This window comes from Engystomops pustulosus, chromosome 4 (genome assembly GCF_040894005.1).
Source record: "Engystomops pustulosus chromosome 4, aEngPut4.maternal, whole genome shotgun sequence".
Taxonomy (NCBI): Eukaryota; Metazoa; Chordata; class Amphibia; order Anura; family Leptodactylidae; genus Engystomops; species Engystomops pustulosus.
Window position 1 is genome coordinate 189,688,513 of NC_092414.1, and position 19,392 is coordinate 189,707,904.

Below are 19,392 nucleotides of genomic sequence, written 5' to 3' on the forward strand. Positions count from 1 at the left end.
CCTGCTAGCTGATGGGACAGTCTACTCAGATCCTCCTGTTCCAGAACATCCTGCCTATACATAACATTGCTACCTACAAGTAGGACACTATATATACATTTTTCTCAGCTCATCTTTCTCTTTAGCATGTTGCCCGCAAATGGGACACTATGTACAATCTGCTCAGCTCCTCCTGCTCTATAACATGCTGCCTGCAGATAGGACACAATGTACATTCTGCTCAGCTTCTCCTGTTCTAGAATATCCTGCCAGCACATAGGATAGTATATACAATCTGCTAAGCTCCTCCTGCTCTATAACATGCTGCCTGCAGATGGGACACTGCATACAATCTGCTCAGCTCCTCCTGCTCTATAACATGCTGCCTGCAGATAGGACACTATATACAATCTGCTCAGCTCCTCCTGCTCTATAGACATCCTGTCTGCAGGTGGAATTTTTGGTCAAGAAAAACTATTTTGGTCCTGCATTAAGACTTGATACTGGTACAAACAGACCATTAGTTTGCCTAATGAGTAAAACCCCTTTGACCTTGCAGAGGTGTCCCTGTTTGCAACTTCCTTGGTGTCGGAGAAGACGCTGCTGCGGCTCCTGAAGTATCCGGATGTGGTGCAAGAATTACATTTCAACGAGGACGAGAAGAAAGCATCCGAGCATTACTTGTATCAGCGCAACAAGATGGCCGACTACTTCATCCTGATTTTACAGGTGTGATGATGGACTGTGAATGTTTATAGGGTCACATCTCATTCACAAAATTAAATGAAAAAATTTGTGTGCAGTGAATATTTACCTGATAAAGGATTGCCTATAAGCCTTGGTTATCCCCTAACCGTTTCATTACCAAGGGTCATTGGTATCTGAATGCCCAGGTTAATATTTGCAGTTCAGTTTTGCTCAATATCTTTGGAACAGCTGGTATTAACATGATGGGACAGTCTTACGAACAACATGTGTTGTTATTTATCAAATCAGCAGACAAATAACTTAAAATGGGATTTATTATTATTATTTTTTAATCTTGAAACCTTTACCAAAATATGTACACTGTAAATCTGTCACCCTTCCCCAGGTTTAGCTACAGATGCAGGGGGTGCATGTACTTCTACAAACTGCCGGCTCTGTATCCCTGCAGTCCTTTCTCCATTCTGCCTTGGATTGATGGGTGGGAGGGGGTTGCACTTCAAACAGCTATATCTTCTGTACTTTATCACAATTCTGGTGACATTTTAAAGAGGAGAATCTCCCCTTTAACATTGCACCAGTATTGTGTTTCTAGGTGCCACAGAATCTGATTTATCCATTGTTTCAACTAGAAACACAATTTTTATGAGATATATAACTGTATTTCTAAGCACCGTAGTTCGGAAGATACAGGCGTTTGAAGTGTGCCCCTGACATGTCTGCACGGGGTGTTTGCTATTAGGACTTGTATAGCCGTCATGAAGTGGAAATCTTGAAAGGTCATCAATGATGGCTCTGATGAAATCTAGATGTCTTTGGTACTTTAATGAGAATTTTATCAAAATTTTGTTTTTACTCCAGGGGAAAGTGGAGGTAGAGGCCGGGAAGGAGAACATGAAGTTTGAGTCTGGAGCCTTCTCATACTATGGAGTCATGGCCTTGAGTACCCCATCGGCTAGTGGTGAGTAGAGCCTTGTTCTACATCCTCATCCGGTGTCCCCCTCCACGTCTGAGCACACTTCTCCCCTCCTTACGTGGCCATTACCTTTCTTTTGATTCCACCTCATATTCCCATCTCTTCTCTTACATTCATCTCTCAGCTCCTGTCCGTCGTTCCATTAAAAGGGGGTCTCTATTTTCAAGGCTTGCAGGTAAAAGAGACCGACTGCATGTGTATGTGTAGCGTGTGCTCCTAACACTTGTACAGCTTATACGGATTGTGTCTTGGTGTGATGTAATACCACGCCTTGTACTTTACACAATGTCACCTACTTTTGCACTACTAATCTACCAGCTGCCTCAGGTGGGGAATGGCATTTTTCTAGAATTCCCTGCTTTATGTTTAAAACTCACTCTTTGCCTCAAAAAAACCCCCAAAACATCAAACTGTGTATCTAAATGAGCGATGAAGAGTCACTTTTTGCCTGAGAGAAGTCACTTTTTGAGGCTTGAGGGCGAGACTCCCTTCTGATGCTCGATATCTTCTGCTCCTTGGTACCTAGAACTAAAGCTTTTCTATCATATTAAATATGATGGCAAAGCCTCATGTGATTTTGAAGACATTGGGGCACATTTACTTACCCGTCCGAGTCGCGATCCTCGAACCGGATTCTCCGGCGATGATGCACTCTGCCGCAATCCACGTAGATCGTGCGCCCAATTTCCTGCATGTGTCGCTCCCCGCTCAGGTCCGCCGGATTTCACCTTCTTCTTCCCGGTGTATGTAAGTGCTTGCTTTGCGACACAAATTTAAATGTTAAATCCTGCGCTTAGTCTGAATCCGTCGGATCATCCGATGGCCCGCGTGAAAGCCAGCGCGACACAATCCGATCGGGTGCAACACAATTCCCTGTGCGATCCCCGAGAAGTTGGGAAACCGATTTAAAAAAAAAAAAAAAGCATCTGCCGGACCTTTAGTAAATAAGTCCCATTGTCATCTTTACAGAGTCCAAGATAGCGGAGTCTGAGACCTGCAGCCTCTATAAGTGACTCTTCTCTGCTGATTTGCATATTGACATTGCAGAGTTTTTTTGTGTGTGTATGTTTTAACATAAGAGGGAATGCTGGGAAGGATATATCATACCTTACCTGAGGGAGGCTGTTGAGTGGTGTCATAGCTGGTGACCCCTTCAGGACAGTTTTAGATGACTGTTCAGTCCATGAAATACAGACAATATATCGTCTGTATTCTCCAGAATGAACTGTCCGAGACCTGGACCGATCACATCATGGTCATCTATGGTGTGGGTCATAGCCCAGGACATCAGCGTTGTTCTAAAAGCTGAATTTTGGTATAGGACAGTAGGTTCATGGGCAGGGAGTGACTTTGAGCATAATGTCTATATATGGCTATTATACCTCTGCATGGTATAGACTCATTCATCTAACCAACAAAGATGATTGCACATGCATGACGTTTTCTAATTTTTTAAAAAAAAATTTTTATGGTTTCTTTGCTTATTATGGAAATTTGTTCCCACTCCACACCTGTGTTCGGACCTCCGGGATTATCATACCAAGTCTAAACGGATCCCTTTAAATGTCCATTGATTGCAATGCAGGTGTGACCTGGGCCTAACATTGTGGTAATGATCCTGTAGGAAGGTAACGTGCTTAGTGTAAAGGACAACTGATATCATGCAGATATCCTGAGCTGTCGTTACCTGACCTTTGGTATATAGGGCCTCCGAGGCTAAACTTTCATGATAGGGACACCTTTTTATTACACTGCACATAGTCATCTAGTGGGTGTGTTACAGAAATACCATGAGACTGGCGCCCCCTAGCCCCTCTGTCCGTGTTACTGAGATTTTGTTACTGTTCACACTACTGACATGATGACCAGTTTAACATTTTTCTAGTTCTGGCTTCCTGAATAGTTCCAGACTGCACTATATATTAGCTGTCAAAACCAGAAATCCTGGCTTCTATGACAAGATCTTCTTTTAATTGTGTTTTTAATGTTACAGAGCACTTGGACTAGTCGGTCATATAGGGGTTTCATCAAGTTTTGCAGTCTAATGCTAAATAGTAGAATCTGTTTTAGGACTGTAAAGTTGTGTTGGCTTAGTTCATGCTAGAATACTTAACGGGCAATGTAACAGCAGGGGCTATCCCCGCCAGCGCGATAGCCCTTCGCCTTCTCTATAAGTAGAGCAGATAAACATGATGGTTAAGATGGGTTTTTGTTGTACATGCTTTGTAAATGTAGACCACTTGGACCACGCACCCCAGATTTTGTAATCCAAAAAAAATATATATTTTACACCAATAAAGCAATCTTCTTGTAGTCCCAAGCAACTTAAAGTGTGACCGTCGTTTCAAAAAACTTTTGATATGTTTGTAGGGCAGGTAATTTTAATCCCTTTAGCAATTGGATTAGTTACCCGAATCTTGCTCCTTCCTCTTGTATTCTGCAGACTTCCCCTAGATGTCAGTGACTGCTCAGATAGCTGTTGCTATGGACATTCAGTCTTCAGAAAGGAGCAGGAGACACGCCCCCATCTCTCTCCCTGCAATCAGCTGATCACCTCATGTGTCACTGCCCCAGCACTCAGTCATGTGCAGGGAGAAGCCCTCACTAATGTAGTGACCAAATACCTAAACTTATCTCTCCCTTAGCTTTCCCTACACTTGTGTATAAACACATAATCCACACAGACACAAACTGCAGCCCCCCCTCCCCGCAGGAAATGGCAGGAGAAACTCTCCCAAGTCTTCAAGCTCTCCTGTCATGTGCTGTGCTAAAGTTTTACACAGACAGATAAATACATAGATAGATGACAGATGGATAGATAGATAAATATAGATACATAGGATATACACAGATAGATATGTTATAGATAGGATATACATAGATAGCTAGGAGAAAGAGAGAGGACAGAGATATGAGAGAGATGGATATGAGAAATAGATAGCTCTGGTGTGATTGGTCAGCAGCAGGTGCTTGTAATGAGGTGACAGGAGGCAGGCCCCGCCCCTCCATCTTACTAAATGAGGACCGAGGGCAAAATACTAATAAGGAATGATTCCCAGGGACACCTGGTGCAGAATTATGTATTTTAGGGTTTTTTTTTGCTCAGAATGACAGTTACAATTTAAGGGATGCTGCTCTGAGCTATTTTAAAGCGACATTTCATTGGCTGTTTGAACTGTGGGAAAAGTGAGGTCAGTGGACAGAACTGCATTGTCTTTAGAAGTCATCCTGCTGGACCCACCATTCTCCCTGGAGAGAAGCTACAATGATGGTCTGAATTTATTTGCCCACCTTTTTTCAACTATTGGTGGCCTTGGTAGAGCCAATACAATTGGTGTAGAAGAACACGTGGCTATAAGTTACTGCTTGAAATGCCACGTTGGCACTTCATGGTAAATAAGTGGATGTTGGTTGTAGTTTGGGCACTTAGTCTCTAAAAGGGTTCGCCATCACTGTCCTAGGAGATGGGAACTGGACCACCCATGGATTCCAGAAAATCTGCTGAGAACCTCCCCAGCAACACTCCTAGCTGCTATGTACCGGGCAGACAGGACCTCACACAAAATGCAGCACAGAGGGATCATGTTATATGTTATGATATGTCTATGGCAAAGGGAGGGGAGAAGAGAAGCCAAGGCACAGGTATAGTCATGGGGCTGCGGCATATGGCAGGTTATGGATCTCGCCTCAGAGCTTTATTCACAGCAGCGTTTCTCGGTAATTCACTTTAATGTTTTATATGATTGTTGCTTCTAGGTGGGAGAGTGTTCAGGAATTCCTGATTCCAATGTGCAATGTATTGGAGACCCCCTAGTAACTAGTCTCCTCCTTCCCGCTCTGAGACCTCTCTATACAGCAAGGTGTCTGCTGTATCATACAGCAGACACCTGCCACTAACACCCACGATCATAGTTGTGTTAAAATCCAGTGAAATTGTGAAGTATTAATCTCCTCATTTCCCTGTATATGACCCTTTCACCTATGTCTACATCCTGTTCCCATCTGACAGAGCTCCGCTCCCCATCTCATTTGGGAAGTCTGAACAGGTCTACATCCCTAAGCCATGATCGCTCGGACTCCATCTCCTCCACCATCAGCGGCAGCAACACACAGCTCAGTGCCCAGGCGCAGTACACGGCAGACTTCAGTGTGCGGGCCCTCAGCGACCTACAGTATGTAAAGGTAAGTCTCTTTGTCCTTCTTCCCTATCAGCACATGGCTCCCATAGCAGTCAGTCTTGGACTTTGGCAGTGATGACCCCAGTATCATCATATGAGGCAGAACTATATATGTTACCCCTTTCTGACAATGCCCTTTTTTTATTTTAGCGGTTTCATTTTTTGCAACCCTCCTCTAAAAATCCATAGGGTTTTTTTTTTTTTGTGTGTGTTTCAGCATTTGGCTAATTTTCTATGTAACAAATTGTACTTCCTGGTGCCAGTAATCAGCCCCTTAAAGACGCAGTGTTTTTTTTTTTTTTTTTTTTTTTTTTTGCGGATTTCTCTCTCCGCAAAAGAGCTGTGTGAGGGAATATTTTACTTCTCTGTGGTGTAATTTATTATTCCATGCCGTGTATTGGGGAGCTGGAAAATTCCAAATGTGATGAAATCGCAGAAAACACCACTTATGTAACATTCTTGTAGGCTCAGACTTACGACTTTCACGGTGCGCTCCGAATAACACCTGTGCTTTAATATTTGGATCAGTACCATCAAGGTGATACCACATTTATACAGGTTTTATTGTGTTTTAAGACCTTTTCAAAACTGAAACGAATGTGTACAAAAAAATTTTTTTCGCCATCTTCTGACGCCAATAACGGTTTCCATACTTGTGTGTAGTGTAATTTAGCGAATTTGGCAAAATTAGCTGACTTTTTCATTATTACCATTTTGAGGACTGTGTGACCTGTTTTAAATTTTGAAAGATTGGGCAATGCCTGACATTTTATATCCTTTTCTAGGGAAAGGGGGTTGATTTGATTTTTTTATTTTATTTTTTTAAATGTTTTATTTTTTTTAAACTTATTTTTTAGCTATTTTTAGACCCTTTAGGGTGCATTAACCCTAGATGTTCTGATTGTTCTACCATATGCGAACGGTCACTGACTATAGACATCAGCAAGTGCAGGTCCCAAGTCTACAGTGATGGATTTTGATGCCGCTGTAGCTAATTGAGGGAGCATGACCTAATAACTGTAATCCTGCTCGGTGCTGCTGTTCTGCAGGAAAACTGGGATTCCTTGTATCACATGATGTTCTGCGTCCTGTCCTTGGCAAAGTCTCGGTGAAACAGCCCTAATAGTGATGATGACATAAGATGCGATCCTGTGTACTTCTGTTTTGGACATGACTGCAATTTCTCCTCTGGCCACTGGATGTCAGCACCCTTTTTTTTTAAAAAAAAAACCTTTGTTTACAATTAAAAAAACTCTACATGTATTCTGGTATTCCTGCCTTGTGACTCCTTGTCAACGCGACCAGAACGCTTTTAACTTTTAACAATAGGACAATCCTCTCCCTTAAAAGTGGTTGGAACAGTGACTGAGCATGCATGTCCTGCACGCCATTCATAGGCCCCGTTCTACTTGTTCCAATGGGTGGATATGAGATTTAGTTTACGTAGAGGGGAAAATACTTTTAAAAGCGGTCTTCACCTGGTAAAGATTAGCAGACGCTGCAAGATAGAAATCCCAAACCACAGCCCTTGTGCTGGAAAAGTCTGAACACTACAGCCTTGGGACGTTCCCCAAGGTTTTCTTGCTTGTTCTATGACGCAGATGTCACTGGCCTCTGTGCTGTCACCGGGGTGCGATGAGGTAAGGGCTATCGACTTGCGTTTACTCTTTGCTGCTACTTGATCTGAAATTGCCTTATAGGTCTTATGGATTGTTTAGCATAAACACTTCCTATTCCCTGTGACTTCAGTTCTACTCTTCAGCTTGTTGTATACGTAACTGTTACTTGAAGACACTGGACAATTTGCCATGCTTTGTGCAGCGCTGCGTAATCTGTAGGCGCTATATAAATTATTATTATTTATTACATCTATACTAGGCACGTGGCAGGTCTTTTTACCTTCCATTATGATGGACCTGGGCAACGCTTTGTTGTTATTCCAAATTCTTAGGATAGAGGTGGGATAGCTATGTGTCCAAGAGATGGGAACCATAGCAATGGTAAGAGGGTTGGGGGTGTTGGGTACAGCAAGTGTCCTGCTATACTATTCAATGTCTATGATGGTACTAAATTTAAAATGGAGGATAAATAGATGCGTGCCGAAGGCAACCGAGTGCAGCTATTTCCAAAAATTCTATAGACCTTCTATCAATTAGAAGGGATGGGACTTTTTTTTTTTTTTTTATCAAATATATTTTTATTTAAAGTTTTTTTGCATAAAAGACAAATAAGATCAGTACAAGCGAGTAAAAGGAATGGGACCTCTGGTGTGGTCAGTGGCAGCCCCAGTGCTAAACCCCCACATTATTAAATTTTTAAATGGGATAATCATGAAACATGTAATACCCCTTTTAAGACCTATTGGCAAATTGATCCAACTTATGTAAAAGCTGAAAAAAAGGGAAGGTCCACAGAAGAACAATGTCTAAAGTGCCCCTACAAGGGGGGTACAGAGGTCTGAGTTTGGGGTGGGAACCCATGTATGCATAAAATCCAAAAAATGAAGCAGCACTCCGAATCCAAGCAGGTAAAAAGAGAATTGCCATTAAAACCTGTTCACTATGGACTGAACATTGGCAACGTTTCGGTGTGTTACCACCTTTCTCAAGCAGTTTTGGAATAAACTTTTCTTCACTTTTACCTGCTTGGATTTGGAGTGCTGCTTCATTTTTTTGGGATTTTATATAAAAGCTGAATGGATGGGGGGGGGGGGGGTTACCATTGAGCAGTGATGGGATAGAGGGTAATACACTGGTTTTGATGGTCATTGCTAGTAAAGGATAAGAAGTAATGGTGACTTCTTCCTTCTCTTTCAGATCTCCAGAGAACAGTATCAAGGCGCCCTGATGTCTTCCCGTATGGATAGTAGTCCACAGTCTCCCGAAGGTGGGAACCATAAACCTGACAACTCGTTGTCAGAACGTAGCGAGACGATGGTGGATGAAACTACCAGTCTCCTAAACCAAAGGAACTCTCAGCACAGCTTACATCATAACGTGGTTTGACGGCACGGACGCAGCGCTGCCCCATCCAATACTCTATCCATTTAGACAAACCATCTGCAATATGTGACTGATCACCGAGTGGCAATACACTGCATGCAAAGCTTTATCTTCCAAGGGTCAAAGAGCAGGCAGCCACGAGTGCTGGAGCCTGCGGAGCTGCACTCTTCACCACTGGCGGGAGAGAGTTTTGCCGGTCCTCCTCACTGAGGATATTACTATGTTCTCCAGATCTTCTGCAGGGGGATATTAAAGGCAATGTTCTGCTGGACTGGAGAATACGAATTTACACAAGACTTTGCAAAGGCTACCAAAGGCGATCTGGCAGAGCAAGCCTCTGCAATAATTTGGGAATAGTGTGGTGCTGTGTCTAGCATCAACTCAGGGAAGGATTTCTACATGTGCACTGGAGATCTCCGAATCTCGGTAGGGGATCGATTTGTTTGTCTTCCTGCGGGGAATGGGTAGCTTTCAGTCTTCCTTTTATGTGGGCATCATACCCACAAAATGCCCATTCTACCACCACCATCACCACCACCTGTCTATTATTGGGATGACTTTAAGTACTGCAGCTCCTGCTAAGTTACCTGGGTATTACTCCGATTCCTAGCACTCCAAGCAGTCTTATTGTACATGAGGACAGACCTGCAATAAGACGGGAATCGCTCTTCATTAATAAGCAATTTAACGGTATTGGTAAAAAAAAAAAAATTATGCCACTTTCCATCAGTGTTTTTGGTGAAGCTTTTCTTTGCGCCAAGGATCTGGGTTATACATAATCGGTACCAAGTTTTATTTTACACCAAGCCTAATAAGGGAATCTACATTACTGAGCAGTGTATACCATGCACACGGCTGGTGTAAGCCGGGCAGTATGGATGGCGTTTGTTCCATTACATATGTGCCTATTCTAAGTTTACAAGACACCCACCACCACAATACCACGTGCCCACGGGTGCTCCTGCACCACCTGGGTTATTGACTCATTAGAAATCACTATTCATGCACCACAAGGACACAAGACTATCGTCTCTCCTGACGTACAGTGCCATATTATAGAGTATACAATACATATTTTTTATGCTGGTTGACAGTCGTACAAATATACGTTTTAGGCAAGAAAAAGACAGGCAAGAAAAATCTTGCCACAGATTTATGCTCTTCCTGATATAATTGCGCTAATTTATTCATTTTTATTGGAATTATGATAGAATGTTAACTTGTTATGCAGTTTTATAAAAGTCTTATAATGGGAACGTTTGTTACAGTAAGGCGAGATACATGGATAAGTGAAATGTATATGGATGGATGTTTTGATAAATTCTCCAACAAAAAAAGAACAAAAATTTATTCCAAAGTCTTAGCCTTGTATGACACACGTGTGCAATTGTAGGGAAACTGACCATATAATAACATTTAATGGTACTTTAGGGAAATACATTGATGGTCCGTCAAATAGACCCTGTCATGTCAATTTGGGACCCTAAACCAACTATATGTCTTTATGGACCTGTGGTTAAGGATCCCAAACTGACCTGTATGAGGTTTGTACTTGGGCAACGTTTTAGAAAAACAAAAAAACCCACAACTTTTATCCTCCCCTGATGTGGGTCTGATGAGGCACAGCGGACTCACATGTGCAGATCCCGCACTCCTGCAACCTCTTCCCTGTGGGGGGTTTAGTGCCCCAGATCATCCTGACAGGTTCCCTTTAAGGTGGCCATATACGTAACTGATGTCAGGTGAAGGCAACTACCTGATGTGTATAGGGGGTAAAGCCTTGTGCTGCTTTATCTTATTATTTGTTGGGAGATAACGCACAGTTGGAGGTGTCTGGCAGCGACCTCTCACCCCTCTTCATTTTCAGAACACATGCACACTCAGCTGAGGTGAATGTCTATTGGGGGTGTCAGTCCTGCAATTTGGCTAAAATCCATTTCATGTATATCGTTGGCCCTAGTCAAATTCTCAATGTGAGGAAGTGTGGGGGAGCCATCATACCACATCATACACCTCTTACAACCTGTTTGAGGTGCTTTTCCTGCTAGAGCAGGAAAAGCCTGAAGCAAAATGGATAACAAACCAAAGGTCTGCAAAGTAGATGAATGGATTAGATCATATCCCTTGGTCATTCTGTAGCACCTATTTCTCTATAGGCCTCTTATGTCCATGCTACTGGTGCCCCTGCTGCAGCGCCTCTTTAGAAGAGGGGATGAGGTGGGCTATAACCGTGCACGTTGGGGAAGGCACAGTTGGCCATTATCTACCAAGGCTGCGTTCAGATGTTCAGTTTTTCAGGTGCAGTTTTTGAAGCCAAAAGCCGGTGTGAATCATTATGGGTAAGAACATAATTGAGAGACCCTTATTCCTGCTCATTACTCCGGATTTGGACATCCCAAACTGCAACTGAAAACTCTACGGGTACTTATGTAAAATAAGACCCTGATGAGCAAGATTGTTGCCACCTCCATGGACCCCATAACTTTTAGGGCGTTGTGAACCAGTTTTTGGGCCGTTTTTAAGCAGTCCGTTAAAAAAAAACACATGCGTTTTCCGTTTTTGACCAGTTTTAATTAAGATATGTGGTAAAACCTGTCAAAAACGGATGCATTTTTCAAAAACGCATGTGGTTTTTAACGGACTGCTTAAAAACTGCCCAAAAAACACGTTCAAAATACCACGTGTGATGCCAGCCTCAGACATGAACTATTGCTTCATGGACCTGACTGGTGTTAATAAGAGTCTTATTCAGGGCACTTACACCACAGGTGCAGCCACTGCTCTTCTATATAATGGCAACACCTTAACAAAAAAATAACGCTCAAAAAATAAATAGAAATTTGCCCCCCCCCCCCCCTTTTTAATTTGTAAACTGAATGCAATGTAAAAAAAAAAAAAAACATTACATGCTGTCTATTAGAGCTTTTATTCTGGTCCCTGGGTGTGTTACATGATTAGAAATAAAACTTGGCTGATTCACACTCCAGGTCACAGGAATGGATGAGGAGACTGACAGGAGGGTAACTTTTAAAGGGATTTTCATGACTATTTGTTATCAGACTATCTATTGAATAGGGTTGTCTAGGATCAGAAAAAGTGTACATATAATCTAATTATTTTTGGCTTGCGGGTGTATTAAAACGATAAACTACTTACCTTTCCTCTCTCTGGGCTCTTGTTCTCCTGCAGCGCCCCTCTTCCCTGCCGGCTTCTGTTTGTATACAGAGACAATTGGTGATGTGCGTCTACAGCCGCGCCGCTGCATGGGTCACAGTGTAGTAGCAGGAGTGCGGCTTCGGCCTTTGTATACAAACCACAGCCGGCAGTGACTGGGGGGGCACAGCAAAAGAACGTGGTGGGGTAAGTATAAGTTGTTTTTTATATGTACAGTGGTAGTGTTTTTAAAGCAATACACTTTCTCCTGATACTGGACAACCCCTATAATATGAGACTGGGGTCGGGAACCTCCTACAAATCGGCTGTGTGCCTTGTGGTTGTAGATCACTTCATTAGAAACCTGCTTCACAATGAGTGGAGTTGTCTAAGGCTGCGTTTGAATTGTGTTTTACGTGCAAAACCATTGTGCTTGTTCCCAATCGCAAGTGTTTCAGTGGCCAAGCCCTTCCTTTGCAGCAGTGTTACCAAATGCAATTCCCATGCTGCATACGAGCACGGCCTGCAGAACTATGTAGGAGGTGCTGGCGGATCTGCAGGGGGGCCAGATATTACACCGATTCCATTAATATAAATTGCTTGGAAACTCCCTTCATGGCACACGTGGCGTTTTTGGCTTGTTTTTAAGCAGTCCATCAGAAAACGAATGTGTTAAAAAATGCATTTCTTTTTGAAAACTTGTCCGTTTTTGACAGGTTTGACCAATTATCTTAATTGAAACTGGTCAAAAACACGTGTTATCAAAAAACGCATACGTTTTTGACAGAATGCTTAAAAATGGGCCAAAAACTCGTTCCAAACGCCACGTATGCCATCACCCTAAGTGCTGATACACACAGGAGCAAAGTAGGAAGACCTCCAGACTTTCTTATGTGTATAGGAAACCCACTGACTCCCTGAGGGCGCTGGCACACATAGCACTTGGACTCCATATAGAAACCTAATTAAACGACCACGGTCAATCACCTGCATTTGCATAGAGGTCTGTGAGGCGCTTTCTTATTTCCCCATTATGTGCATGTGTATAGTGTTGGTATTGCTATTTTTTGGGGCCCCAAGCAAAGCTATATCTAGGGGCCCTCTTGTGTATAGCTCACCTCGAGTTGTAGAGCAAGAAGTCTACCGTTCCCTGCTCTGCCATAGCTTTACATTGTATTGGCATCTTTAGATTGTCGGTGCGAGGGCTTCTGATGTCCAGGGGGCCCCAAGCAGTTACTTGGGTCTGTTAAAGGAGCACAGTCAAAGCCGATTCATTGAATTATACTTTGTGCATTGCCTGAAAGGAGGAGCAGGACTGTTTCATTGTCTTACTACAATCTACAGAGTCCTGCTCCTCCCCTAATGCCCTCTACCATGTATTATTCACTGAATTAGATTTGACTGGAACGTTCCTTTTAATGGGTAAATCCTCTCAGGTATATGGGGAGTTTGGAAGAAACAATGGGGGGACTATTCATAGGAAGGATACTGAAGGTGTAGAAGAGCATTTTGTTGTCTTATAGGGAACATTTTGAAATACCATCTAGAAATAAAGGATTATTTGATTTCTATAGTGACTGAGTGTACTTTACAGAAAGAGAAAATAAGATTGTGACTTCTGCTGGGGACACGAACCTACAGCACTCTGCCTATGAGGCAATGGAATAAGATCGGATCATAATGCAACAGAAAGTAACTATATTCTGCATAAGAAGCTAAGGCACTTCTTTGGAGCCAGAATAAGATAAATGATGTAATGGCCCAATCTGTATTCTAATTCATAGCTGCGCCCAAACTGGTTCCATCAGAAAGCAATTATCCCCCTATAGGGTAATGGTATATATGTACAGTGGGGGTATAAAGGCCTCAGAAGTCAAAGGAAAAAAAGGATCCAGCAACCAGGCAGATACGCTGAGGAAAAAATCACAACTTTGTTTTATTTTATCTTGTTAATATCATCATAATGAATATGATGATTACCAAAGAATAGATGACACGTTTTGAACATTTAGTGGTTCTTGATCGTAGCTAAAATCATAATGGTTGCACACAGGTATATACAATGTATGTATAGTTGGGAGTATGGGGTCAGTAGTACGCCTGCACAATTTGTGGCCATGTCATGGCAAAATATAAGAATGAATGAATGCAGGTCTTGGCAATAAGCGATGCGTGAAACTGAGGTGAACTATCTTTTTATGGAGAGTAATTTTATAGATAAAATGTACTGCAGTGTTCAAAGGGAAAACCTACACAATTAGCATTAATTTTTATAGATCACAGCGCCACGCAAAGGAGAGAAACAAACTTGACCAAACAGACAAATGTATATACAGTTTTTTTGTGTGTGAATTGCCACACAAAGTGAAGACCTTAATTGAAAGGAAATCCACCATCAAATTCCAGCATGATAAAACCAGGGGCATTTACTCGTAGATCCAAGTACGGTGATTGTGCTAATCTTTTTATATTATATTTATCCACAGCCTCCTTCCTTCTCAAATAAACTTTTACAATTGTGCTAATCAGCCAGAACGGCTCCTGGAGGTGTTACTAGAGCCCCTCTGTGCTCACAGGCTGTTACACTGGGCAGGAGCACTTCCCCCTGAGTTTACAGCAGGCAGAGGGAGGGGGATAGTGCTGATGAAGCAGAGGGGGAGAAAAGCCATGAAAGCCTGTGAAGCTACAGCACAAAGGGACTCTGGTTTATTAACATAATTTTGAGAAGGAAGGAGGCCATGGATAACAAATACAAGAAGATTACTACAGTCAGTGTCTGGATCTATGAGTAAGTGTCCCTGTTTTATCATTGTGATTTTCATGGTAGATTTAAACAGATTGAACAATAGCAGTAATATTGCTAACAATTACCTTAAAAAAAAAAAAAAAAAAGCTGCTGTTTAAGTATCAGGATATCATGCTGCTCCACAATTAGGATATGAAAGGGGTGGTCAAGGATTTTCCCAGTTGGCTATAGACTGTTTCTGAGTCCTGTACAGCGCACTTGGATTGTGCTCCAGTCTAGGTCCGTTGATGAGAGCGGTGCTGCACCTGTGGGGAAAGTGATCTTATACATGGCCTTTAAGAGTAAGGAGACTCATTGAGGTTTTTTATGTCGTTTTTGAAGTCAAAACCAATCATGGGTTATAAAGGGAATGTAAGTATAAGGCCCCCAGCACACAAGCTTGCTTGAAGTTTGGAAACTGACCCATGTGCTGGTCAGATCCCACCATGTATGGTGGACGGACGACCACTTCCTAGTTTTAGTACCAAATATAAGTATACAGAACCACAATAGAATACTGAATTCATCAAATGTAGATAAAATAAACGTTATATCTTTTATTTCTATTTGTACACAATATGGCAACCAACAACAAATATTAAAAACATCACATAAAAACAGAAAACGTAGTGGTGGTCAATACAAAGATCAATAATTCACCATAATAGGCATACAAGTGAAACCAGCCAGAAATATAGCGGTATAACCAGAGTTCCGAACCTTAACCAGGCGTTCTACACTATCAATTCATACCACAGCACCCCGACGCACGTTTCGCCGTCGTTTCCTCAAGGGGGTGCACTTCCTAGTTTTGCCTTTAAAAACTAACCACAAAGCTCAATGTGTCTCCTTACCCTTTGGTGGCATTCAGATTGTGCTGTGAAAATTGTATGGTGTATGCTGTCACACATGCCTATAAGATGCAGTATGGTTTAAAGAGGTTGTCGAAGACTTTTTTCTTTTAAAGTTTTTAAATGCCCCCCCCCCCCCTATTGTCCACCAATCCAGTGGTTATGAGTCGGGAGGCACGTGACCGCTACAGACAATCAGCGGCCGAGGGGTGACTTTCCAGGCACACGGGTCTTCAAGTCCTTTGGGGAGATGCATTAATGTTTTGGTCTTTAGTGGCGATCCCGGAAGTATATTAACTATTACACTTCCGGTACGGCTGTTTAGAGGGAACGTCCTTGGATTATCTTTCTATATAATACAGGGTCTCCCATCCACTGCATTGTAAGCATCCCGTGGGATCATGTGCGAGAGCCCCGAGACTGGGGAGTCATACTTTGCAATTCCTATTGGTCGGTCTAGTTTGCTGGACCAGAATATTGAATTTTCTGTTTATTTTATGTCTGAAATATGCACCTTTTTAGGACGAGCTGGAAAAACCGTCAGTAAACACCTTCAGTAAATGTGGTGCACAGCATTTTGGAAAGTCAACCCTTATTTGCTGTAGTGGTGACTCCCAACTCATAACACAGACCGGGAGGTCCAGTGATGGAACAACTGTGGGGAAATGGGATCACTAAGTTTTGTATGTTATTGGTGAATCAGGGGCCGTTTTAACTGCACCATCTACACGCAACATTAAGGCTTTCTAGCTGTAAAAGTCGCTCAAGGGCTAAAAATAATTCACATAAAGCATCATCAAGTAAGATATTTTGCTTTCCCCTTTTACCACTGCTGACAATCTCTGATCCGCTTGTAAACTACATGTCATAACTTCATGTCGCTATGGAAAAACATCACGCCCTGGTTATGTCATTTTAGCACCGAGCGTGTTTCTTGGACATAACGCACTTGTGGGCAATGGGCTTTGCAGATGGCATATTATTAATAGCTTTCAAAGTATAGACCATCAACAGCAATGGGCCTGCAAATTAGCAGCCCTAACGATCACCTGTTTAGATGGGGGTTGTGATACGTGTAAAGGTGATGCCACACGTAGCGTTTTTGGTCCGTTTTTAAAAAGCATCTGTTTTTGAGCGTTTATCACTCGTTTTTGCTGCTTAGAAACAAAGCAGGTTTAAAGCAGCCAAATGCATGTTAAACCGTAAAAAAGGCTGTGTTTTTAAATGGACAGAAAACGCATGCTTAAAAACGGACCAGAAACGCCACCTGTGGCATCACCCAAAGGACTAGTTCCCACCTGCATTTTGGCTTTCCGTAGTGCCCTTTCACACAAATGTTTGTCACGTGAGACTCGCGTTGGACACTGACCCATTATATTCGAGGGGTTTTTTTTCCGGAATTTCTTAGTAACACGCGTAAACCTAGAAGCATGCACTTACTTTTGCACTAAATGCTTGATTTTTTTGATCAGTTGTACACGCATGTGAGAGTCTGTTTTCAATAGCCATGGATCTGTGAAAAACGCAACACAACATGAGTGCAATGTGTTTTTCACTAAAAATTAAACTGATCATAATTGACAAAACTGACGTTAAGAACAAAATCTGACAAATCTAAATGAAATCTGATGGAAAATTGTTTTTCACTGACCTAATTCATTGTTCCTGCAATCATCCTTGCATACAAATCTTTGTCATTATTCCTTCAGCCTATGTAAAAAAAAAAAAGGCCTTAAGTATAAGTAGAATGGTGTCTCTTTCCAACCAATCAGATCAGAGCTTTCATTGCTCCAGAGCTGCTACTGGTATGAAAGCGGTGATCTGATTGGTTGCTAGGGGCACTGACCTGGCTACATGAGGCCTAGTGTGTTTCTAACAATGCGCACAAGCCATACATTGTTTTGTGTAGGATCCTTGGCTGCTGTGTGGTGGATCGGCAGATCACAGGATCTGATCCTACTCACTCAGGGACTGGAAAATAATCAGAAGTTGGGAGTTACATTCTGTTCCTGTTTACGGAGATCCAGAAGAAGGGAAGTTTTTTTGTTTTTTTTTTCTTGCTTTCTTTACCCTCAGGAGGGGTGGTGGGTAAATAAGTGTGTACGATTTATGATGATTGTAAATATGCAAATTGTTTAATTATTAAAGAGTTTATTATTTAACCATGCCGTAGTCGTGAGACATTGTGTACGTGTCTTGTATCTCCGCCTGCGCGGTCACTGCTCCGAAGCCGGGGCTGCACAGGTGCGGGCCTGCTGTTCTGCGCATGCGCAGACTGCAGGATCGTCGGATGAGGGTGCGCAGCTACGAGCAGCTGCGTGCCGAAGATGGTGAGTAGGAGTAGAAAAGAGGCTACCGGGGCGTGGAGTAGCCGCCTCGTGTAACCTCAGATGCGGCTACTCCACGCCCCAGTAGCCGCATAATAAAATTAGCATAAAAGTTACTAAAAAAGTGCGGGGACGTGAGGATTAGCCCTTAAAAGGGCTATCCTCACGTCCCATTGATCCACCTACCACCCGATCTACCTTTTATAGGTAGATTTGTGGTGGTAGGTTCCCTTTGACTCTTTAAAGAAAGTCCCTGGATAGTCTAAAGGGAATCATCATCAAGGGAAATATTCTCTAGGTATGGAAAGATTTTATCATTGTCTGAAGTGAAGGGATCTTTGAATAGTTTCATATACACTGCTCACGGGAGGAGAAAGAAGAAGCAAAAGCTGCTTTACTTTAATCAAGTGCGATGCTTTTTTTTCACGCATCAATTGCCATAGAAAAGATCAGACCAGACCTGAGTCTTATTCACGTGCGTTACCTCCGTGAGTTCAATCAGTTTTCAGTCAGAGTTTGTTCAGTTTTTCACTGACCAAACCCTGATCGCACCCTGATCAGACTCTGACGTGATCTGCAACGCAAGTGTGGAACCGGCCTTACGCTTTAATAAAGTCCACAAAGAGATTTTCATGTAGTATTGTGAATATGCCATCGACTTCAAATCCACCTGACAAACTCGTGTTTTATTTCACCCTTGAATATTACCTTAAGCTGGTGCCACCCAGAGCATCATAAGGTCTGTAGATAGGGGCTCTCTTGGACATGACCAGGGTGGTCATTCAGTAATGTTGCCATTCATTCACTGACAGCAAGCACATATATACATACAGTGTATACAGGCAGGAAGTACAGGCAGTCCCCGGGTTACATACAAGATAGGGTCTGTAGGTTTGTTCTTAAGTTGAATTTGTATGTAAGTCAGAACTGAATATATTTTATAATTGTAATCCCAGCCAGAACTTTTTTGGTGACAATTGGATTTTAAAAATGTTGGGTTGTCATAAAAATCAGGATTAACAATAAAGCTTAATTGCAGTTACAGCTGTTAATTGTAGCCTTGGACTAAAGTACAATAAATTACCAATATCCAGTGGTCCGTTTGTAACTAGGGGTCATATGTAAGTCGAGTGTTCTTAAGTAGGGGACCGTCTGTACAGAACTTTTCATTATGAAAATACTACAAGTGATGTCCCCTATCTCTAGGAATAGCCTATTTTCTATAGTGAAGCCTAGAGTCTGCCAGCTGTGACCAGTGACGTCCAGTGTGAATGCGGCTGTAACCTGATCCCAGTATTGGAATGTATGTGCAGAATGCGGATGTGCCCCCGCTGCTGCGGACACTTGCAGGTGCCCCGGGGTGGTAGATGGAGCACGCACTGTGCCAGCCTCCCCACATAATGGGGACCTGTGTTCTCCTCTGCGCCAGCCTCTCC

At 42.5% G+C, this 19,392-nt stretch overlaps 1 protein-coding gene and 1 long non-coding RNA gene across 3 annotated transcripts in view; one reads left to right on the top strand and one right to left on the bottom strand.

The window, feature by feature from the left end:
• Positions 1–13,566, top strand: part of CNNM4 (cyclin and CBS domain divalent metal cation transport mediator 4) — a 28,107-nt gene extending 14,541 nt beyond the window's left edge. The window contains exons 5-9 of one of the 2 annotated variants that reach the window (XM_072148943.1): positions 539–708; positions 1,546–1,645; positions 1,785–1,835; positions 5,670–5,842; positions 8,655–13,566. In XM_072148943.1, coding sequence (XP_072005044.1) covers positions 539–708; positions 1,546–1,645; positions 1,785–1,835; positions 5,670–5,842; positions 8,655–8,843 — 683 coding nt within the window. In that variant the 3' untranslated portion in view covers positions 8,844–13,566. The remainder of the gene's footprint in view (positions 1–538; positions 709–1,545; positions 1,646–1,784; positions 1,836–5,669; positions 5,843–8,654) is intronic. The other variant, XM_072148944.1, reaches the window with a different exon arrangement.
• An 885-nt stretch (positions 13,567–14,451) lies between these two features.
• On the bottom strand, positions 14,452–17,422 carry LOC140127831 (uncharacterized). Its single transcript, XR_011855072.1, has 3 exons — positions 17,281–17,422; positions 17,070–17,142; positions 14,452–15,044 (listed from the first exon to the last, which is right to left on the bottom strand). It is a non-coding gene; the product is annotated as an uncharacterized lncRNA (long non-coding RNA).
• Positions 17,423–19,392: the final 1,970 nt, after the last annotated feature.